The sequence below is a fragment of the Sorex fumeus genome, unplaced genomic scaffold, assembly GCF_029834395.1.
Source record: "Sorex fumeus unplaced genomic scaffold, SorFum_2.1 ptg000051l, whole genome shotgun sequence".
Lineage (NCBI taxonomy): Eukaryota > Metazoa > Chordata > Mammalia > Eulipotyphla > Soricidae > Sorex > Sorex fumeus.
The window spans coordinates 13894310-13919219 of record NW_026606108.1 but is presented as its reverse complement, the minus strand read 5'-3'; the positions used below and the strand labels follow the sequence as shown (position 1 = coordinate 13919219).

General features: G+C 43.3%; 1 protein-coding gene across 2 annotated transcripts in view; it reads right to left on the bottom strand.

Annotated features, from left to right (window-relative positions):
• JAKMIP2 (janus kinase and microtubule interacting protein 2) overlaps positions 1-24910 on the bottom strand; it is a 172614-nt gene that overhangs the window by 63439 nt on the left and 84265 nt on the right. For both annotated transcript variants that reach the window (XM_056124416.1, XM_056124415.1), the window contains exon 2: positions 7420-7696. In XM_056124416.1, the coding sequence (XP_055980391.1) occupies positions 7420-7548 (129 nt within the window). In that variant the 5' untranslated portion in view covers positions 7549-7696. The remainder of the gene's footprint in view (positions 1-7419; positions 7697-24910) is intronic.

Below are 24910 nucleotides of genomic sequence, written 5' to 3'. Positions count from 1 at the left end.
GGAACTGCACACTGGTGAAAGGACCAGTGTTGGAACACTGCATGACTAAAATGCAATCAAGAACAGCTTTCTGAGTATCTCACAGTGATTTAGGTAAAAAAATCAAACCAAATCAAACCTGGGTGCGGTCTAAAACCGACTTTCCCTTCCTGTAAAGATCAGTTCATGGCTCTAGCCCAAGTCCATGGTTCCCTGAGAAATCAGGTGGCTGGGCTTCTCTCCCTTCCGAGCAGAACAACTTCAGGTGCAGCTCAATGGCTGCCTTGTGGGGCTGGTGAGATGTGAGGTCCGAGCCGCGCGGGGACTCAGAGCAGACTTTATCACTCTTAAATCTCCCAGGTAGCTTCCTGGGGGTGATAGAGGATGCCAGAGAGAAATGGGGAGATTTCTTCCTGCGGCTGCTGCCTCTCTCCTCCCAATACCACATAAGCCACCCAGGGAACTCAGCTGGCAACAGGCCCTCAGGAACTTTCATACAGCACTTGTGTGAGGGAAAGGGCTGGTGGTGGGGGGCAGGGGGAAGACATAGGGGAGCAACATGGGGAAGAGCTTCCAAGGGTCCTTTCACAGAATTTGGGGAAAGCAAACAACATTCTTTTCCTTCGTTTGCTTTTAGCCACTTTTTGTATCAACAAAAGGCACAGAAAGTAAGAAACAAATGGCTCAGAAAGCAAGAAATGCCATAATCCAAATTTAGGCCCAAATGATGAGCCTCTAAGCGGTGGCCCAATGCAGAAGATCACCACAGCATGACTTACAGGATCAGAACACCATGGGAATTCATACACAGCATGACCCATAAAGGGAAATTTCACGTTTTGTGGGGAAAGCGAGAGTGCTGGAAGCCAATTATGCTCCAGGTTTACTCCTGGCATGCTCAGGGATCACTCCTACTAGTGCCCAGGGGACCACTGTTGGGGCCAGGGATCAAACCCGTGTTAGCTGTGGGCAAGGCAAGTGCCCTACCTGCTGCACTATCTCTCAGGCTGTAGAATTTCACATGTTGAGATTTCCAAATTCCGTTCACTGTCACCAAGCAACCTTTGTAACCCAAACAACTGGGTCAAAGAATTCACTTCTTTCTCAGAGAAATCAGAACAATGACTGTGTGCTGCCTTTGGTGCAGTCCTGCTGGGAGCACTCTCCTTTGCTCTCCTGCCAGTGGTATCTGATCTATTGCTGCCTTTTCTCAGAAGCTACCCCCCAGGGTGGGCCCTATCTCAAGCCCTGCCTCTGCTCCTGTGTCTTCCTGCCTCTCTCAAGCTATGTGCCTAGGGTGGGCTATAGGATTAGGCTTCCCCTGAACAACAGTAGGAAGCCTGGAGACAGGTGGGTGGATCAACAGACAGACAGACAGACAGAGAGACAGACAGACAGACAGACAGACAGACACACACACACACACACACACACACACACACCACCACCACCACCACCCTGTGCAGGTGCCCACAAAAGGGAAAGAGGAAAATCACACACACACATACACACACACACACACACACACACACACACACACACACACACACCCGTGCAGGTGCCCACAAAAGAAAAAGAGGAAAACACCCCAGGGTCCTAGCTCAGTGTCAGTCCAGAAATAAGAACTTGGTGAAAAGTCTTTCTCCTTCCAAGCTAAAGTTTGCCACCTAAATAAATACTATAACATCACTTATGCCATATGGGGTATTGTAACAGTTTTTAAAAAAAGATAGCACAAAGGGCTAGAGGGATGTTTTGCACGCTGGAGTACCTGGTTTGATCCCTTGTACCACATGGTCCCCTGAGTGACTCATGAGCACTAACCCATGAACTGCCAGGTCTGACCCTCAAATGAATGAAATAAATAAACAATGAAGTGAAGTAAAATAAAAGAGATCATGGACATTTACTGAGATTGAGCATTTGTTATATGTCAGGTAATTTTCTTCTTTTTTTTTTTAACTGAATCACTGTGAGATACAGTTATAAAGTTTTCATGTTTGGGTTTCCAAAAATGAAAGTTCAGCCTTTCCTGAGGAACCCCTACCATTTTGGAAGATCTAAATTAGCTCTTCAATCAGGTCCATAATGCACTCATTTTAGAGATGTGGACTGAAGGCCAAAAAATGTCAAGGTCAAATGGTACTGAAGACCACCCATGTTCTTTCCTTTCTAGCACAGGCCTCGCTGCTTCCATCCTTTCTTCTCTTAAACTCCAAACCCAGTGAGAATGACCTAATTCTCCATAGGTTCATTCACAGCAGCATTTGGCAAATCTTTGAAATCATTTCTACTCACTAGATGGTGACTGTAGTCTAATATTTTGTTCCATTTCCATGCATTAGAAAGGGAGAAGATGAAGTTGTTCTCATCTTCTTCATGAGATTATAGAATCTCACCCAAGTGGAATCTAAATGAAAACTGAACTCACAGAGAACAGACTTGTGCTTGACAAGTAGAGGGGGAAGGTGAGGAGTATGGGAAAATGGGTAAAGGTGGTCAAAAGGTATAAACTCCTGGGTCTGTTACAGATAGCGGGGTAACTACGGTTAACAATTTGGCATTGAATATCTGAAGAGACAGAATCTTCAAAGTTCTCATTACAATAAAAGGTCATCACTACATGAAGTGAGGTCATGTTTTATATAACCACGATTTTTTTTTCTGAACATTGATTTTTAGAAATTCAAGGATAAAAAAAATGCTTTGACTTTGAAGAGAGGAAAAGATGAATTGAAGAACCAGCCTTCCCTGTTATCATGTGGCTCCGACCTGTCTTCTCATGTGTAAAATGATCAAAGCCCTTGCATGGGGCTAGGGAGATAAGTATAGCAGGTAGGGCACTTGCCTTACACACTGCCGACCTGGATATGATGACTGGCACCTTGATGGTTACCTTGAGCCTGTGCAGAGTTATTCTTTTTTTTGTAATTTTATTTTTATTTATTTTTTATTTGCTTTTGGGGTCACACCAGCGATGCACAGGGGTTACTCCTGGCTCATGCACTCAGAAATTACTCCTGGTGGTGCTTGGGGGATCATATGGGATGCTGGGAATCAAACCCAGGTTGGCCGCATGCAAGGCAAACGCCCTATCCACTGTGCTATCGCTCCAGCCCCCCAGAGTTATTTTTGAGTACAGAACCAGGAATAAGCCCCGAGGACCAACAGGTATGGTTCCCAAACTAAAAAAAAAAAAAAGCCTAATAATCCCATAGCAGAGGGCAGTGAGGATAAGTGATCTAAATAAACTGTCACATGCTAACCTGCTGAAACATTAATACCAACATTCCTAAGAGGTAGATGTTAATATTTTCCCACTTGCAAGTCAAGCAAAGGTAACCACAGAAGAATATCATAACCTGCTAGGGGCCATTCAGATGCAAGGGAAAGTACTGGGATTACATCAAGATGAAATGTGCTTATTACAGTGCCTGACAGATAGTAAACATTTAATAAAACAGAGCTATTTATATTATCAGCCCAAAGCACCAAGGACCAGCACTGCTCTATACATGCTGTTTTCTGTAAATGTCAGAGTACGATTTGTTTTTTGGAAAAACAAATAATGCCTCATTGTGCCAAAGGTATCCAATGTAATGAGTCCATTCCCAGCAACTCGCTGTCACTTTATCATCAGAGTCTTACAGTCCCAAAGCAAGGGTTTGAACTCTCTTCTTAGCATTGTTCATAACATTGCTCTCAAAGCTTGGGCCTTGGGGTGCACAATCATGTTTATTTTTATAAAATTGCTTTATGACTTATTTGTTCTTTAAATCCCCTTTGCTCTTTTGGAAATGCTGTTGATAGGTGGTGAGGTGGTGATAGGAGGTTTTGCTTAGTCCCTGTGCTGGAATTGCCTTCAACAACCATGAAGGGGCTGGGCGGGGAGAGGGTGTTCCACTGCCAGGGAAGGAAATCCAAGGAAATTCTAATTTCAGGGGTTACTTCTGATCTTTTCTCAGAGAAAGGAGGGGAAGGCTGAGATTTCAGTGCTAGGGATGGGTTCTGGATTAGTGCTGAAGATACACCCCTTAAAAAAAGGTTGAAATAGGCCATCTTTACAGCACACAGCCACAGAGAAGAAAGGCCGCGGAGGGGCCTCCACAGCTACCGAGAAAGCTCCCAGTCCCGAAGAGAGCCAAGATCACCGGGAAGTCCCAGATGGGGTAGGTGCCACATCCCGCCTCCTCCAGAGGGAACTCCGGTGACCATGAGCCTCTACAAGCATAGCTCACTTATGGAACCAGGACTCTTACTCCAAACCGTGTGGCCGCTTATGCTGCCGTGTGACATCTTCTTATATATAAAGTGGTCAATGAAAAGTAAATTCTCCAATGTTTCTCCCTGAAAATCATGCTTAACTCTTTTACAAACCACAACACCGAATAGGAAAGAGAGAACAAAAGGGAATGCCCTGCCACAGAGGCAGGGTGGGATGGGGATGGAATGGTGGTGGGGGGGGAGGGTTACTGGGATCCGTGGTGGTGGGAAATGGTTACTGGTGGAGGGATGGGTATTCAAAATAAATAAATAAATTTAATTTAAAAAAAAAGGTTGAAACGCATGGAGAAGTGGCAAGGGTGAGGCTGCAGTGTGACTCAATTCTCCTGAGTATATTTTCTATAAATTAATGCCAGGTCATGGTTAGCAGTCTCCAGATCGACTGACTTTTTCCTAGAATGTTGTTAGTCATCAAGTAGTTATTATAATTAAAGGATTCTGCCTTGCTTGAAAGGTTACATAGCCCAGGGGAAAGTTAAAACCAATGAAATAGTCCCAGCCTCTCAGACCTAGCAGGAATCTCACGGGAACTGTGTGACACTTACTTGTGCCTCGGGTCCTAACTACTTGTTCCAACTGCCAGGACCCTGAGCCTTACCCCCCCTACTTGATCAGAATTTTTAAACTGCAGTCCAGGTATCTCAATTTTTTAATTAAGGCCTCCCCAGGTAATATTCTAAATGATGGGCATGCTTGGAAAAACTCACAGAGAAACAGATGTAATCATTTAAATTACATATCAAGACATGGACACTTATATTTGTCACCAAGGAAAAATAAAGACAATATCCTGGTTTTCTGATGTTAAAATATGGGTTTTGTGGAATTTTGTTGTAGTTGTTGCTGTTGTTCTTGTTTTAAACCACACTGTGTTATTTCTAGCTTCATAAAAATGAAAAATTATCCTTTTCATCCTTTATTTTGCCTTCTTTTTACCCAAGGTTAGGCTTACCTGAGACTGGAGGTGAGGGGTTTCAGCAGTTCTATCTAAGCATTTTTTTTTTGAGCAGGGGGTGTGGGGTGTGAGGAGATATTCCCAGACACTGATCGGGAGGCTTGGGCCCACTGATTATTCTGAGTCAACCAAGCCTGGAGCTCAATGCAAGGGCCTGAGGATGTGTTGGTTATCTTCAAGATAATTCAAACCACCATGGCAGGGCCCCCAGGTGGTTGGCAGATAATGTGGTGCAAGAATGGAACTTGGATTAGGTACAGGGCTAGGCATATGCTCTATCTACTATACTATCACTCAGCCCCTGAATTAAAATAGAAAATTAATGCCAAGGAAGTAAAAGCAGATAAAATAGAATTATAGTATCTGTTGTTGTTTTATAAATCTACAGCTTGATCAAGGCCAATTTCTTATCATACAAAGAATTATTTATATATAACAATAATATGTTTGCGTAGGGCAATATCACGTTTCACTCAAATGAGAGAAAGAATCCGGAGTCCCGACCTCCGTCAATGATCAAGAATCAGGGACACTGTCTCATTTGCCAAGGTGTGAAAAATCAGATGGGCTGGTCACGTAATGAGATTTAAAGACGACCGCTGGACTAGAGCTGTTACCAACTGGATTCCACAGGATGTCAAAAGACCGCGTGGCCGCCCACCTACCAGATGGTCAGACTTCTTCGTCAAGATCATGAATGATCGGTTTGAGGCTCTTCATGTTCCCAGAGCGAACAGATGCCATTGGGCTACACTAGCACGCGACAGGGACAAATGGAGATGGTACTGGTGCCCGCTCAAGCAAATCGACGACTAACGGGAAGTTAAGTGTTTAAGTGATTAACAATAATATGCTGACATGATGGTCTGTGGTTTGTTCATGGTGAACTATCTTATGACAGCTATTTCAAAGTATGATCATGTCATCCTTTAGTAGTTCGAGAGTCACACTGTTCTGGTGTGAAAACTGTATGTGCATTTAAGAAAGATCCAAGAAAGTCTAGTTATAGGTTGATTCTAATGGAGAACACAATGGACAAATACTATTACGAGTAATTTTTAAGATTTTATTGTGTGCCAGAAATCTGGAAAGAATTCATCTCATTTAATTCTCACTTATGTATTTGTCTAAGTTAAACCTCATTACAGCTCTACAGGGTTGTTGTATGTGAAGAAGTAACCAAGGTATAAGGAAAAGATGACCTCTCGTTCACTCTTCTTATGCTTATGGGTAGATGTTGAGCTTTTAAAGTTCTAAACATTTACTTAGGCTCCAGGGATAGAGAAGAACGTGGAGTGTCTTGGAGTGTCTACATTCATAGATAATATATCTTGGGGGTGGGGTGGAAGAGATAAATACTAAATAAGGAAAAAAAATCACTTGCTATGATGAAGACTCAGGCCGCGGGGAGTATGTAGACATGGGTAGTGCTCTGTTTTAGAGAGTGACTTGAGAGTTGAAAGAAGAGAGAAAGGGGCAGGGAGATGACTGGGAAAAACCAGGGCAAGGTCCTTAATGTGCTCATCTCTCTCCCTAGCAAAGAGGCTGGGGCAGCTTGATCACATTTGAAAGTTGTGATGATTACTCAGAGAGAAAGCTGAAAGGAATGCCCTGGAGTGGAATGAGCATCCATGGACCCTGCAAGGTAAGGAGCCAGAGAAGGTTTTGAGTGTTGCACAGACAGGGGTGTGATATATTTCAGCTGACTGAAGGGGGAATCAGCTAGAGGGCGAAGGAAGAACTTGCATAATGTCAGAAAATTACTGTTGCTGGGAGGCTGGGAGGCAGTGGTGGTGGGGGCTGTTTCAATTTTTTAATTTATTTACTTATTTTTGCTTTTTAGGTCATACCCGGTGATGCTCAGGGGTTACTCCTGGCTCTTCACTCAGGAATCACTCCTGGTGGTGGTCGGGGAACCATATGGGATGCTGGGAATCGAACCCGGGTCAGTCGCATGCAAGGCAAATGTCCTACCTGCTGTGCTATCGCTCCAGCCCCTGTTGTCTCAATTTTTATATCTGGCTTTCTGATGAACAAATGATCACGCTCATGAGCAAACTACCCTCACCTGTGGATCCCTTGTTTTAATTTCCTCCTGGCACATATTAAAGGATCTCCTGATGGACAGGGTTTGTGGAGTCTCACCCAATGGGAGACGGATCCCCCTGAACCAGGCTCAGCCCCAGGTGGTCTCCACTCACCTTGGACTTCTCTTGGTGGAGCTCTATCTGGATGTCTGTGAGCTTTGTCCTGAGGTCTTCATTGGCAGCTTGGAGGGCAACAACGAGCGCCTCGGGCTTCTCGCCCTTATTTCGCCCTTTCTTGGACATTGTTCCTTTCGAAATGGAGTCTGTTGGTTCTTACTTCCTTTCAAACAGGGGCTGCCATGTTACTGCTTCTTAACCCGGAGTGCGGTGTTTCAGCATCTACTGCGTGGTGCTCTTTGACAAGGTCTCCTCAGCTGCTGCCTTGGAAGCCCTGACAAGGGAGAAAGCAGTTACTATTATGGTAAAGTCATCTGGGCCGTGTGCCAGCCAGTCAGTCAGTCTGAGCTGCCTGTGACACCATCTTCCTGAGGCTTCTGGTCTCCAGGGTGACCTGCCCACATGCCATATGACTGGGAATTATACCAAAGGATTTGATCAAGTCACACCAAGGTGCCACTTAAAATCATTCCAAGACCCTTTACCCTAGTACTCTATCCACCCAAGTCTTCCCACTCTCCTGGCCTCCTCACCTCCATTGCACTCACTGATACTATGGCCATAAGGAATATCTTTGACTATTATGATTCATTCTCTCTTCCCTTTAGGACTTTTCCTATTCAGTTCATCGTCCTCTCTCCTCTGCCCAGCTCCGCACATGATCCTCCTCGTGCTATTTCATCCTCACACCCTGACACACATTCAGTTTAGTCTGACCATTTTTATGATGCCTTTAGGTCTCACTTCCTCCTTTGGAGGACCCCACAGGTGATTACATGCCCTTATTATTCAAGTGCTGTTATCTCCATAAATCTGTAAAAGGTTGTGAATGTAGAAATGTGTTGTTCTAATTTTGTCATGAGGCCTGGGACATACTCAGTTAGTATTTGTGAAAAGAAGTCTCTCAGTTGATGACCTCATGATCACCTTCTAGAGAGCTCCAACTGCAGGAAAATATGATACATGCCAAAATCTAGAATTCTACAAAAGGTAGCACTGTAGCACTGTCCTCCGGTTATTCATCGATTCGCTCGAGCAGGCACCATTGGGAGACTTGTTGTTACTGGTTTTTGCATATCGAATATGCCACGGGGAGCTTGCCAGGCTCTGCTGTATAGGCGGAATACTCTCGGTAGCTTGCCAGGCTCTCCGAGAGGGATGAAGGAATCGAACCCGGGTCGGCCGCATGCAAGGCAAAAACCCTATCCTCTGTGCTATCACTCCAGCCCTCTGCAAAGGGTAAGCAGTGAAAATGAGTGTTAACAATAACTGTACTGCTGGTACCACTGGGTTAATCAATATTGTGAGAGGTCCTTCTGTATGCCCTATTAGGTACAGTATGTTGAGATTTAAAAAGAAATCTGAATTTCAAGGCCAACAAAACAAAATTCTTTTATTTATCCAACCTTCCATCCATCTACTCATCAACCCATCTGCTTACCTATCCACCAACCCTTCTGTCCATCCCTCTACTTTCACTGTCAGTTTACAGATAAATACCATTTTATTATTTATTTATTTGTTTATTTTTACTCAGTTGTTTCCACCTTTCCCTTTATTTTGGTTTTTTTTTCGTTATTTATTATTTATTTATTTTATTAGTGAAACACCATGAGGTACAGTTATAGACTTAGAAATTTTTGTGCTTGGGTTTCAGTTATACAATGATCAAGTACCCATCCCTCCACCAGCACCCATCCTCCACCACCACAAGTCCCCGCATCCCTCCCACCCCCCCAGACTCCCTGCCTCTGTGGCAGGGTATTCCCTTTTGTTCTCTTTCTCTCCTTTTGTGTTCTGTGGTTTGCAAGAGAGGCAGTGAGTGGCAATCATGTTTGGTCTATACTCTACTTTCAGCACGCTTCTCCCATCCTGGGAGGATCCTCCCAACACCCTTTATTTGGTGCTCCCTTCTCTATCTGAGCTCCCTTTTCCCCTAGCACGTGTGGGTGGCAACCAAGTCATGGAGCAAAATTCCTGGTACTGGTATCAGCCACTCCTAATACTTTCCATGTAGTACCACTTGTATGTAAATTTCATGACTTCATCTTTTCTAACAGCTACATAGTAAATACCATTTTAAAATAAACATGGGGTGGGGAGATAAAGTGTATGCCTTGCAAGGGCAAAGTCCAGAGTTAAATCCCTTGTACCTCTTCCCTTCCTTCCTGCACTCTGCCCAACACAGCCCATACTGTAGGCTCGAGTATTGCAGGGAGTTTTAGAGGGCCTTCAATTACCAGTGGCGAGGCCCCAAACAAAAATAAACACTAATTTTTTCAGATACAGAGAAGGGTATCTTCTTCCAAAAGCATCGATAAGGCAGAGAAGAAGGTAGTCATCAACCTGGTACTTGAGGAATAAATTGGAAGTTAAGAGATGAAAAAACTGATGAAATATCCATGGTAAAAGAAAGATCCAGCATTAGGATACAGCAGAGAAAAAGCACAATGGCTAGTTTTGTTTTTTTTCTTTTTGCAGTGTGGGGGAATGACTGGCTTTTTTAATTAGAATTTGGATGTGTTTGACCAACATTAATTCTGGAAAAGTTGTTTGGAGATGACCGTGACAGACCTGGTATACTTAGAGTTTTGGATCCTTTCTGTCAACAAGTGGTTGGAAAGCTGTTGATGTGGTTGGCAGGTAGATACTGTAAGAACAGGGGTTTTTGCAGGGTTATTCTGGTGGCAGAATGTGGTTAAAATGGAGGTGGTGAGACCAAGCAGAAGCCTATGGAACATGCCAACACAAGAAATTGTAAAAAATCTAATTAGAACAGCATCAAGAGGAGAGGAAAATAAAAGATGTGCCTTGACTTGAAAATCCTTAGGATTATATTAGAACAAAGTGGTAAAAAGAATGTAAATTCTAAATCATTAAAGTTAATAGGAAAATATGACAAGATACTAGGGAAAGTTTCCCATAAAACTTTTCAGACAACTGAGTTTTATAGATGGAATTGCTTCAGGCCAGAACTTTGAAGAACTCCTACTGGTCACCCATATGTTCCAGCAGCTGCTGTTCTCGGCAGACCCCTGATACTCATCCATGAGGTTCATGCTGCGCTTGTGGGCTTTCTGCCATCTTCCCTCTGAGCAAAGGGGCCATGGCCTTTGCAGCGTGTCCCTAAAGCAAGGGAACAGGGATAGGTCAGGGAGCTGGGAGGATCAGACTCTCGGACTCTCTCCTGCAGGCAAGGAACTCTATTTTCTTCTATGCTGACTCAGATGCTGAGATTGTTCTTCATGCTTGTTTTGCAAATACTGCCAATTTACTGAAATATAAGCCAAAAAAGAGTGGGATGGAGAGATAGTACAGAGGATAGGGCACCCGCTTTGCCTGTGGCCAACCAGGTTTGATTCTCAGCACCAAAATGGGCCCCTCAAAAGGAGAGAGAGAACACAGGGGATTGCCCTGCCACAGAGACAGGGGGGATGGGGGGATGGGGGTGGGAGGGATATTATCCATGGTGGTGGAAAATGGGCACTGGTGGAGGGATGGGTATCTGATCATTGTATAATTGAAACTAAAGCACAAAAAATTGTAAATCTACAACTTTAAAAAAAATAAAATAAAATAAAGGGAAAAAAAAAAATGGGCCCCTAAGCTTACCAGGAGTGATCATTGAGTGCAGAGCCAGGTATGGACCTCCAATCAAATAAATTTTTATTAACAAACATATCAGTACTTTAATAAATATATAAACCATTAATCACACTGTACCACTATCCTCCTATTGTTCATTGATTTGCATGAGTGGGCACCAGTAACGTCTCATTTGTGAGACTTGTTGTTACTGATTTGGGCATATCAAATACATAACGAGGAGCTCCTCAGGCTCTGCGGCGGGGCAGGATACTCTCAGTAGCTTGCCAAGCTCTCTGAGAGGGACAGAGGAATCGAACCCGGGTCAACCACATGCAAGGCAAACGCCCTACCTGCTGTGCTACCACTCCAGCCCCGTAAATTATAAATATATTAATTAGTAAATAAATAAATAGAATAAATATCCTCTTAGAGAGATGTCTAAGAGGATATCATTTTTCTGTCAGCAGATTTGAAATAAATTCCATGAATGTTTATTGGATGTATGTTATTGACAATTGGGGCTAGAGCAATAGCACAGGGGGTAGGGCGTTTGCCTTGCACATGGCAGACCCAGGTTCGTTTCCTCCGTCCCTCTCGGAGAGCTGGGCAAGCTACTGAGTGTATCCCACACCCACGGCAGAGCTTGGCAAGCTCCCTGTGATGTATTCGATATGCCAAAGACAGTAATAACAAATCTCACAATGGAAAAATGTTACTGGTGCCTGCTTGAGCAAATTGATGAACAATGGGAGCACAGTACTATGTTACTGACATTTACAGCAACATAAGTCTGTGCAAAAAAGTGAAAGTATCTGAAAATCCTTACAGTTTGTGCTGGCTCTTACCATGTAAAACACAGGAATTGGGTTATATATTTGGTCAAGAAATCACATTTCCTAAGCACCATTCCTATTTATTTGTTTATTTGTAGAAGTTTACCAGTTATAGGCATTGTTTCTATCCTCTGGGGTCCTAGTCTATTACAGGAGAAAAACAACTGTACATTGAAAACATCCTAGACATCAGCGTTGATTGTGTCGGTGAAAATCAGGAGCAGCTGAGAACAGGGTGAGGAAGCAGGAAGCTTTTCCCTTTCCTTTCTCACTGCACTATTGGGGAACACACTTGTGCTCACACACTTTGCCTTTGTGTGCCGGGAGGAGTACTGGCTGTGATGTAAGGGAATCACACCAGCAACTGTGGACAGCACTTGGGGATATGGGCCAGAATCAGGAATGCAATTTACAGCCTTACACCCGCAAGACAGGTATTCCGTCACTGAGTCACATCCTGGGGCCCTCACTCTGTGAGGACAGTGCTTAGGCACCTTCAGGACTGTGTTAATCTATCCGAAAGAACACTTTCAGATATTTATTATTTTTTTAGGGGAGGAGAGGTGCACCTAAGAAGAGTTCTGTACATCCAGGGATTATTCCCAGTGATATCAGCCAACACGGCCAGGCAGTTCATATTTATTGCTATGCAGATCTTGCTATGCAATCAGTTCTGCATGGTCTGCTGTCACTGGGGGCCCTGAGGGTGTCTCCAGAGGTGCTCAGGGGGGCCTGGGGGTCTTTGAGGATGGGAAGGTTGGACGCCTCTAGGACTGTATCTAGGGGTTCTTGTGAGCCACAGTTTGACCTTGTATACCTGTGCACACAATACATGTGTCCTGACCACTAAGTATCTTCCCGTCCCTATTCTTAATATTTTCATATAAGAAAACTGAAGATAAGAGAACCACATTAGCTTTAAAAGATTACACAGTTCTGAAGTGGCAGAGCTACAATTCAAACACATCAGTCAATCTTCAGACCTCTAAAAAACATTTTGTTGGAAAAAGGGTAGGCTTCAGCTCTGGCTGTAGGTACAGACACTGAGAGCTTGGTTCTTACAAAATAGAGGAGTAGGGGCTGGAGAGATAGCACAGCAGGTAGGGCGTTTGCCTAGCATGCGGCTGACCAGGGTTCAATTCCCAGCATCCCATATGGTCCCCTGAGCACCGCCAAAAGTAACCCCTGTGCATCACCGGGTGTGACCCAAAAGCAAAAAAAAAAAGCAAAAAAAAAAAAAAAAGAAAGAAAAGGAGGAGTAGAACATAGTGGTTAAGAGCATGGTATTTAAAATCAGAAATCTGACTCTGAATCAAGCTATCTAGTTACATATTCTTATCAAAACTCTCTAACCCTCTGTTCCTTTACTGGGAAGTGGAGAAAGGAATATATATTTATTTACCTTCCTGAACTCTGGCAAGGAATAAATGGGTTAAAATATAGCAAATGATTAGCAGATTATATTAGTACCATTATCCTAGTTATTGTTTGTCTAGGAACTAACTGTTCACTGAAATACAGTTTAGAGTATAATGATAAAAGAAGCATTGATTGTTGCTTTATGATAAAAGGATGGGTCAGTAACAGCTCTTTGATCCCTGGAAAGACTAAAGCAATTCATGGTTACGCTTCCGGGGAAGCAGAACTCTTGCTGACAGCATGAGTACTCCCAGGAGTCATTGCTTTGTAGCTTGTTCTGCCCTAAGCTAAAGCTGAATAAAGTCATCATTAATCTCAGAACTTTCAATAAGGCTGTTGGCTCTCTGTAATGACTTGAAATACAACGTAATATAAAATACCTGGAGTTCTTATGTATGAAGCTAAGTGCTTCCACTCTTCTCCATAATTAATATCTAGAAATGTCTGCTCTACCAAAGCCTTGTTGATTTGTTCCAAGCCCTATCCCCACTTATTTGCCAAAGATGATACTTGCGTCAGACACAATCAGTGCTTAAAATAAATGGAAAAATTTACTTTAGGTGACCTGCAGAGACATGTTATCACCTCTTAAACCAATTTTAAGGCTGGGAAAAAGTGCCTTGCTGTACATCCATGAACCAGAAACATTAATTTAAAATAAAATAGAGATCATTATTTTAGCCAGTCCAAGCTTGGGGCTCAAGTTTTTATACACAAAGGAATGTGGGCATGGCTATGAGTTAATTGTACGGACAGAAGTAAATATTCTGTTTTCTGAAATCTGAAAAAGAAGCATGGTAGTGATGCTACCATTACAATCAAGAGGATTGTAAATCCCTGAACTTTCTTTTTTATTTGCTTTTTTGGGGTCCCACCTGGCAATGCACAGGGCTTACTCTCGGCTCTGCACTCAGTAATTACTCCTGGCGGTGCTCAGGGGACCATATGGGATGCTGCGAATCGAACCTGGGTCAACCGCATGCAAGGCAAACACCATACCCACTGTGCTATTGCTCCAGCCCCTAAATCTCTTTGTTATGAACTTTCATATCTCTTTGTTCTTCTCTAGCCTCTCCCATTTTAGCTTATTTATCACAAAATAATAGAAATATTATTATTATTAATTTAAACTCAATAAATGAAGTATTTCACATGGAAGAACGCTGTAACCTTGAACTAAGTACTCCTAGTGGATTTTTTAGATCTCAGGTTAAAGATTTTATATTAGAAACATATTTCATAAAGTGTAGATAAGAGAAAGCTTGCGTACATGCACACACATAAAAGGCATCTAATCTTTCCTTAAGGAGGGTTAACAGGAAGAACTGGTAAACCAGTAGGATTAAAAGTAGGATTCATTCAGCACTAAATTACTCTGCAAACCCTTCACTTCAGACGTTGTAGTTCCTTACCTGGCTTCCCTTTTCCTTCCTCAGTTTCCCATTGAACTCTCTCCTAGCTAACTTTTAGGACCTAGATCCAAGCCCAACTCACATCACTTTCTTTCACATCTTTTCTCCACCCTCTATGTGGAATAAATTATTTTTTCATCCGGGCTTTCATTTTTACGTTAAAGCCACTCCTTAGAGTATTTATCACTCATTAGTAAACTAATTTACTAATCAGTAAAATCTGAAGAGAGATTTGAAGAGAGATGTCTATATAAAGCAAGAGACAGGTATCTACCCATTATATAGAATCAACAATTTCATACATTGTGATAATTATACATAAAATAAATAGGAGAGATATTTAACAGGGGTCTCTAGGACCCAGAAAAAACTCACTTGGGAAAGTGAAATATAACAAAGATCTGTAAGATGAGAAGGAACTATTAAGCAAAGAATTGGGGGTGGGGGATAATATTTTAGGGAGTACTGGTTATGAGGGCTGGAGTGACAGCACAGTGGGTAGGGAATTTGCCTAGCACACAGCTGTCTTGGGTTCGGTTCTTTGTTCCTCTTGGAGAGCCCGGCAAGCTGCCGAGAGTATCCCGCCTGCACGGCAAAGCCTGGCAAGCTACCCATGGCGTATTCTATATGCCAAACACAGTAACAACAAGTCTCACAGTGGAGACGTTACTGGTGCCTGCTCGAGTAAACTGATGTACAACGGGAGGACAGTGCTACAGTACTACAGTGCTCAGCATAGTGCCTGATGATAAGAACTTAAAAATAAAATGCTTGTAGTCAAAGAATGTTTATTGGAAAATTAAATAAATAAAACTAAAACTGAATGTTCATTAATAAGAGTAAAAGTCTCCAGTTTCACAATAGCCAAAATCTGCAAACAACCCAAGTACCCTAGAACAGATGACTGGTTAAAGAAACCTTGGTACATCTACACAATGAAATACATGCAGATGTCAGGAGAGATGAAGTCATGAACTTTGCTTATAAATGGATAGACATGGAGAGTATCATGCTAAGTGAAATGAGTCAGAAAGAGAGGGACAGACATAGAAGGACTGCACTCATTTGTGGAGTATAAAACAACATAACATGAGGCTGACACCTAAGGATAGTAGATACATGGGACAGATAGATTGCTCCATGGCTGGAAGCCTGCCTCATGAGCAAAGGGGAGAAGGCAGCTAGAATAGAGAAGGGATCACTAAGAAAAAGATGGCGGGAGGAATTGGTCGGGATGGGAGATGTGTGCAGAAAGTAGATAAAGGACCAAACATAATAACCTCTCAGGGTCTGTATTGCAAACCATAATGCCCCAAAATAGAGAGAGAGTATGGGGAATCATATCTGCCATGGAGGTAGGGGGACGGTGGGAAAGGGGAATATACTGGGGATATTGGTGGTAGGGAATGTGCACTGGTAGAGGGATGGGTGTCTGATCATTGTGTGATTGTAACCCAAACATGAAATCTTGTAACTATCTCACAGTGATTCAACAAAATAATAAAAAAAATTAAAAATCTCCAGTTTTTAGATGGAGGTTAGTTAAGATACAGGAGGGTCCATTGTGACAATATTAGTTGGAAATAGTAACTCTGGACAAGAACTGAGTGTTGGAAGTGGGTAAAGGTTGATAACCTTTCAGCATATGTATGCAAACCATAATGCCTAAAATGAGACAGAGAAAGAGAAAGAGAAGAGAGGTGCCTGCCATAGAGGCAGGCTGAGGTGAGAGGTGTCTTGAAGGGGTGGGAGAGAAACTGGGGACACTGGTGCTGGGAAATTACACTGGTGAAGGGATGGGTGTGGAACACTAAATGACTGAAATGCAATCATAAATAATTTCGGAATGCTCTATCTCATGCTGATTCAATAAAAAAATAAAAACTAAATAACTCAATAATCTCTACAGCTCCTTGCCTTAGTACCTACATATTCTTAGTTCTCCCAAAATATTGGTTATTATAGGTGGGGATAGAATTCATCATTTGAGTAATGAAAATATTACTGTTTTCTTAATAAACTGCAGAATGCTAATAGTACTTAAGAATTCAGAAACTCAATCAATATACTCTTAAATATAAGGAATTTATACCTAAGATACAGTTTTCCCCCTCGTATTTTACCCAATATGTTATCTCCAGGCACAGACACAAGGAATTACAATTTCTTATTTAAGAATTTAAACTATTGCTACAAGGACCCTCATTAGGTGTCAAAAGCAAAGCCTCAAAGCTCAAAATCTTTTTTCTCCACATGAACCCAACGAGATTCTGAGAGGCAGCCTTTTCTCTTTCAATAGTAAACTGTGATTCGCGAAAGCTCTGAAGTCTTCATCTATTATAATATTTGATATTGCAGCAGCATTTGTAAAGATAATTAGACTTCATCCACGTATTGACTTCATACAGTGAGGAATGACTACAACTGTACTGCTAATCATCGTCCTCATTATTATTGACCATTTACGACCAAAGGCCACTGTGATAAGCTATTTCCGTGCATGATCTTTCTTGTGCTCTGGGGTAGGTGTTAAAAGTCATTTCAACTGGCCCTGCATGTATGATTTATGAGTCCTCTCTACCATTCTCCCCACTGGGAGAGGCCGACATGTAAATAATGAACTGCAGGTCTGAAGATGTAATGAGCGCTGTGAGAGGAATGGGCACTGTATGAACGCAGGGGAGGAGAGCAGCTCTCTGGGGAGGCCTGGGGCAGCTTCTGAGAGGCAGAGAGGGCTGGCTAAGCTTTGAAAGAGGAGGGAGGATTTGTCCTGCGGCTGAAGGAAGAATTGAAGAAATATTACAGAATGAGATTTGGTACGCATCATGGAGATACCAAGATTATTGATTGATTACAATGAGTGGGGGAAAAAGAGGAGAGGACTTTGGAAAGGGCTTATTTTTTACAATTCCAAATAATCTCATTTATATAATCCCATCTATTTTCATACCTCTGATAAAATATTTGGGATGAGTTCCATATTAAGTGCACAGTTGAAAATAAAGTAATAATTCTTAAAATATTTTATGCCTCAGTCACAGTATTTACTTCTGTGCATATATATTTTTATTACATTTATATATATAAAATCTCACTAATATTTATGGTGTAGATTTCATTTTTCCTATTCCATAGGAAGAGAAATTTAAAATAAGATAATTGTCCAATGTTACACTTATATGTCTCAGCCATTTACTGATTTAACTATTCCTTAAAACCCTGTGATAGTGATAGGCTGGGCAGGGGGTGGTGGTGGCAGGAGGGATACAAGGAATATTGGTGGTGGGAAATGTACACTGGTAGCAGGATGGGTGTTGGAACATTGTATGACTGAAAACTGATCATGAAAGTTTTCTAACTGTACCTCACAGTGATTCAATTGAAAAAAAGAAAAAGAAAACCTCTATGATAGGTCTGTCAAAATTTTAAATGAGATTAAACTGATAAAAAAAATTCTGTATTTTGGGAGGGAATTCTCTCAAGCAGCACTTAAGGGCCTAATGGCTACTCCTGGAGATATCTGGCCTGGAAGTTTCCATGCTAATACCCTATAATGCTTGGGCCCAAAGGTGCTAGGCGGCATGCAGTAATGCCTTGTGGTGCCTAGTGCTGATGGTGGTGGATGCCTAGCAGTGCTCTTGAGTCCCCGCAGTGTCGGGGATCATACTCAGTTGGGTGGGCTTTGACAGCTCAGCTATCTCTGCTAGCCCTGTATGTTTGGTTTTAATAGTTTTATTGAGGAAAACATTGGTGTACATAATTGTAAGTGCCTATACGTTTTATTTACTTATTTTTTTATGTAGGAGTACTACTATTTATTCAGACACTGATTAGCTGACTGAATTGGGCATGAACTCCACCTTACCTTTTTTTTCATTTTTTATAATTTTATCTATTGAATCATCATAAGAGCAGTTACAAAGCTTTTGGGTTTAAGTCTCGGTCATACAATGAAACACACGTACCTTCACCAATGCTCATACTCCACCACCAAAAACCCCAGTATACCCCCATCCCATACCTTCCCCTACCTGTGGAGCAGATGATTTCCACATTACTCTCTCTCTACTTTAATCACATTTAATATTTTGACAACAGACCCACCATTATAATTTGGGATTTTACCCCAACACTCAGATCTGCTGAAAAGGCAACAGTAGACAATCTGTCTTCTATTGCTGGTTATGAATAACATATGATGTCCCGTGGCTGCAGTAGTGGCCACGCAATTTTGAAATTCTGAAATTTTAACACTTAAATCTGGAGGGATTTCTGCCAAAAGCCACTGGATTTTGAGATTTGTTTCTGAGTCTCTTGGATCATGGCCATTAAGCAGCTTGATCAGGAGCCAGAAAGGCCGTTGGTGGGTGACAACTTGGAGTCTCATTGGGGTGGGGAGGAAAGGGCCGGCTCCACCCCCATCCTGTGAGGCCCAATGTGTCTCATCACTAAGGACCCAAACCTAACTCTCCAATCGCCTCTGGAGGATGGCAGCCACCAAGCCACCTAGGGGGAGCAGGCGGAAGGACAACACCCTTCCCCCCTGGGGTGGCCGGGCGACAGTAACCTACTGTAGGTTTGGATGCATTTCTGCCAAAAGCCACTGGGTTCCGAGATTTGTTTCTGAGTCTCTGGGATCATGGCCATTAAGCAGCTTGATCAGGAGCCAGAGAGGCTGTTCATGGGCAGTGACTCGGGGTCTTGTTGGGGTGGGGAGGAAAGGGCTGGCTCCACCCCCATCCTGTGAGACCCCGCGTGTCTCGTCACTTTGGGCCCAAACCTGACTGTCCAGTGGCCTCTGGAGGATGGCGGCCATGGGCTACCAGGGGGAACAGGCCAAGGCACGAAACCTATTCCCACCTGGGTTGGCCCAGCACGGGTAACCTACTGCAGGGACGGACGCATTTCTGCCAAAAGCCGTTGGGTTCCGAGATTTGTTTCTGAGTCTCTGGGATCATGGCTGTTAAGCAGTTCAATCAGGAGCCAGAGAGGCCATGCCTCCAATTATATAGCTGAGCCCAAGGTGGTTTGTGGGTGTATCTCCCACATACCTAACTTCTGACCATTTACTTTCTTGGTAAACTTTGCATCAAGTTTTTGGGGTCTGGCCAAAGGCACAGCAGCAATTTTGGGGTATCTGGAAGTCTGAAGGTGCCATCAGGCTGCTAATGCACTTGCCTCACCAGTACAGATTGACCTGCTGGTGGCACCATACCCCCAGTCTGTATGTTTTAAAGGTGCAATGTTATATCAAATTCATTTGTCCGATCTACTACATGGAATTATCTTTTTTTTTGTTTGTTTTATATTTTGGGTCACACCCTGCGATGCTCAGAGGTTAATCCTGGCTTTGCACTCAGGAATTACTCCTGGTGGTGCTTAGGGAACCATATGGGATGCTGGGAATCGAACCCGGGTCGGCCACATGAAAGGCAAACGCCCTACCTGCTGTGCTATCACTCCAGCCCCCGAGTTATCTTTTCTTTAGAACCATAAGGGAGAAATTTTCCCTATATTTTATTATCTCTAAAACTCTCATAAGTTAAAGACAATTCCTGTTCTACAGAAATCAATGTGTGAGGCTCCAAAGCAGTTTTCTTCCTTCTGAAGCACTACAAAGACTTGATCCAAAGCCCTTAAAGCTGGACTGATGCTCAGAGCTCGACTGAGTTCATTGCCTGAGGCATTTCACTGAGAAGTCACATTTGTCAGAGCAGTTATAACCTAGCAGTTAGCATTTTTGCTGTGTGAAATATGGCAAAAGCAAGGGAGCCCTTTACTTCTGCCAAAGGGTATGTACACAATAGCTATTGTCTTAAATAATCAGAAGACTTTGGTGATTAAATAAAAAGGGATGTGAAGCTTCAATGTTGCACTGTGGTTGGAAAAACAGTTTTGACTAGTTGCTTCATAGAAAGTCTGCAAAACACAACAAACAGTAGTAAATAGTAACCATTAATATCTCCTTTGCATTCATTCTGGTGGGGTAATAGAGACTTAGCGAAGATAAATGATTGGTCTATGACCCAGAGCTGGTAAAATAGGACAAGAGTGTAAGCTAAGCTGCTGAGCTGCAGAACCTGCAGCTTCCCTCTGTCACTGGTCTCCCTCACAGAGACTGGGAATGACTCCATGGAATAAAGCAGGTCGAGAATTTAGCCTGGTGGGGAGCTGGAGCGATAGCACAGCAGGTAGGGAGGGTGATTGCCTTGCACGCAGCCAACCCGGGTTCGATTCCCAGCATCCCATATGGTCCCCCGAGCACTGCCAGGAGTAATTCCTGAGTACAAAACCAGGAGCAACCCCTGTGCATCGCCAAGTGTGACCCAAAAAGCGAAAAAAGAAAAAGATTTTAGCCTGTCATGTGTTGAATAAGTGTTCTGCTTGAATACATATATATATACTTGTATATTTTTATATATATATATAATGAATATATATATACATTCAAGTGTTCTGATTGAATATATATATATGCCAAGTGTTCTTTTCACCAAATTTATACAAAATAAAACAGATATACATCTCTGAATATGGATTTAAGAAGTTAGTTGGGAGAGACGCATAGAATGTCAAATACATCTTTACAGTGATAGATTGTTATAACAGGCTACAGGAATAAAATATCAGGGCACAGAGAGTTACAGAAAATGTCCGGGTAGGTTTATTATTCTAGAAAGGGAAAGGGCTAATCAAGGAGGTACTCTTTGGCTAAGGCTTGAAAGGAGTGAGCTGTCAGATGTTTGGGGAAAGCATTGCAGGGAGTTCGAAGCCCAGGAGATGCACGCACGGATGGGCAGGCATATGCAAGTTCCAGGAAACGCAGCAGTCAGGCAGATGGGAAGGGGCAAGTGTCACCAGCAGCCCAGTCAGGAAGGCAGGTACTAATGAGAGGGTGGTCTATGTGGGTCTTGCATTAGAATCCATGTTATGTCAACCTGGATTTTAATTCAGAGTGAGAATCCACTTCTGGGATGACAGGAGGTGCCCTGCTCTGCCGGAGGGTTTAGCATATCATTGACTATGGGATAAGAGAATTCGAAAAATCTGTATAAAGGCCGTGTAAAAAGATGGGTCAGGAGGTCACTTCAGAGCTCAGATTAGAGACATGGAAGCCTTAGCTTTAGGTAACAGCTGGGAGCCAGGAAGAGGAAACATGAACCAGCTTCTGTGAATCCTTTGAATGGTGTTTGACCAAGATCACAAGAGTTGTTGAGCTGAAATGAAAAGTCAGGGGTCTGACTGAAGTGTAGAATAGTGCCTAGACTATCTCTAAAATGCATCAGGCTCCAAACATTAAGTAAGGCATGGTGGACAGGGTGCAGAAAGATAGCACGGAGATTAAGGCTTTCAAGTGTTAGAGCCCAGTTGATTCCCAGAACCATACACGATCCCCTGAGTAGCCCCAGGTGCCAGCTGTGTCTCCCACCCTCCACAAGAAGAAAGGCATTTTGGAAAACTGAGGCTGTGGCTCAGAAAGAAAGAGAGTGAAAGGATGAAAAAGAGAGAAGGGGAGGGAGGAAGGAAGGGAGGAAAGAAGAAGAGGGAGGAGGAGGGGAGGAGGAGGAGGAGGAGGAGGAGGAGGAGGAGGAGGAGGAGGAGGAGGAGGAGGAGGAGGAGGAGGAGGAAGGGAAGAAGGGGAATAGGAGAACCGGGGAATAGGAGTAGAGAAAGAGAGGGAAGAGGAGGGGGAAAGATGAGGAGGAGGAGGAGGAGAAATAGGGAGAGGAAGATAAAGAAGGTGAAGAGGAGGAGGAGGAGGAGGAGGAGGAGGAGGAGAAAAAGGGAAGGAGGGAGAAAAAGATGAAGCTATGAAAGTTGTAGATCCTGAAGAGGAAAGAGATGTCGCTGACTCCCTGCCCTCAGAAAGTTTAGTGCAATTAAGAGGACAATATTTGAGAGCTCTATATGGAAGCAGAATAGGGCCAGGGACAGCTGAGCATAAATCAGCCCCCCCCCAAAAAAAAAACCCTCTTCTCAAGGACTTTATGTTTAATAGATAGGCAAAACATTTTCAAGATGAATTTCAGGCTGGAGCAATAGCACAGCGGGTAGGGCATTTGCCTTGCATGTGACTGACCGGACTGACCCGAGTTCGATTCCTCCACCTCTCTTGGAGAGCCCAGCAAGCTACCAGAGAGTATCTCACCTGCACGGCAAAGCCTAGCAAGCTACTCATGACGTATTCGATAAGCCAAACACAGTAACAACAAGTCTTCCAATGTTACTGGGCCTGCTTGAGCAAACTGATGAACAACGGGAGGACAGTGACAGTCTCAATCTATAAATTTTATAGTCTATTAAAAAGTGAAATAAAAAGTGACTTCATTAGAATTAAACCTATACCTGCCTAACACTGCAGGAGGGAAGTCAGAAGCCATGTCATATCTGTGAGAGGAACTGGATGAATAAAGTGGTGTATCCAGTCTCTACAGATGAGTATGCAGTGGTAAGAAGCATGTAAGTACATGCAATTAAACAGTAATAGTAGATGTACTTTGAGACATATTATTGAGTCAAAAGAACAGCATGACGAATGATGCTCTAAGTAGAGTTATGCACACTTAGTATACATAGGAATAAGGCCACAATATATATCAGTGAGGAATTATATATGAGTGAGGTTGTTCCTGTGGAGAAATCCAGAAGCTTCTCGTCATTTGTTCAGGTTCTGATGGATGAGCTCCACCCCTCCCTTCTCAGCCTAGTTCAGATGCTGGGAATGTTCCATACAGCTATGGAACCGGTGGCCGTGTGGCTCCCACACATTCCACTGTTGCCCTTGGCATGAGAAACCACATTGTGACACAGCTCTGACAATCATACTCTGCTCTGTCCCTGGAGAGGTTGGGAGTGGGCCTCGGTGAAAAGAAGACTCCTTAGTTTCTTTCTAGTCTCTCAGAGTCTTTGGGAGAGCTAAGGTACCCCATGCTGGCTTCTTTTCTCCAGTTCCCTTTCTGTTGCTTGGGGGACCATCTCCAGCTGTGCTCAGGCCTTCCTCCTGGCTCTATGCTTAGGTACCACCCCTGGCGCTGCTTGGGAAGCCATATGGAATGCTGGTGATCAAACCCAGGTTGGCTGCATGCAAGGTAAGCATGTTACTGCTGTACTGTCACTCCGGCCCACCTCTTCCTTTTGTCACCATTTTCTCATCTCATTCCATTCAGTCTTCCAAGATCAGCTAAGGTGAGATGTCACTCTTGCCAGTGCACAGAAGCTAAGAAGTCCCGCAGGTTTTTTGTTTGTTTGTTTTGGGGGCTGGAGAGATAGCACAGCGGTAGGGCGTTTGCCTTGCATGCAGCCAATATGGCCCACCCGAGTTCGATTCCTCCGCCCCTCTCGGAGAGCCCGGCAAGCTACCGAGAGTATCTCTGGCAAGCTACCCGTGATGTATTCGATATGCCAAACACAGGAACAACGAAGTCTCCAATGGAGACGTTACTGGGCCCGCTCGAGCAAATCGACGAACAACGGGAGGGCCTTTACCTTTACCTTTTATCTTGTTTTGGGGGCAAAACACTGGGGAGAGAGACCATGTTAAGTGCTGGGGTTCGAACCTAGGTCAGTTGCATGCCAGGCAAGTGCCCTACCTGCTATACTATCAGTCCAGTCCCAGAAAGTCTTGTATTTATTGATGCATCCTTCAGATCATTGTTTCATGGCTCCTATGAAACCCTAAGATATTCTAAAGGACACACAAGTGAAAATAATGTTTATGGGGGTGATGACATGAGGTTATGGAACCAACCGGTGGCACACGGTGGGCACAGAAAGGTTGAGAAATACTCTTTTACAAGCATGAGTTTTACTTTAAGGTTTTGTTGGTGGTGGTTTGTTTTGGGGGAGCCACACCAGGCAGTGCTCAGGGCTTAGTCCCGGCTCTTATTCAGGGATCACTCCTTGGTAGGGCTCAGGGGAAACTGGGATCCAGGGATCAAATCTGGGTCTGCTGCATGCTAGGCAAGTGCCTTATCTGCTGTACTAGCTCTCCAGTCAACAGCGCTTTATTTTGAAAAGGTTAGGAAATAACAAACAACATTTACATGCCATTTTGTGTGAGAAAACTAGTTGCTACCCATAAATTACTACATAAATCTAGTTATTAAAAGATTAATAATGCCCCCACCATCTCCACTGTACACAGATGAAATGTTATTGTTATTATTAGCTGTCTCACCTCCTCCACAGTATGCAGATTGGAAAACGCTATTACTGAACCTCCCCTCCCACACTCCT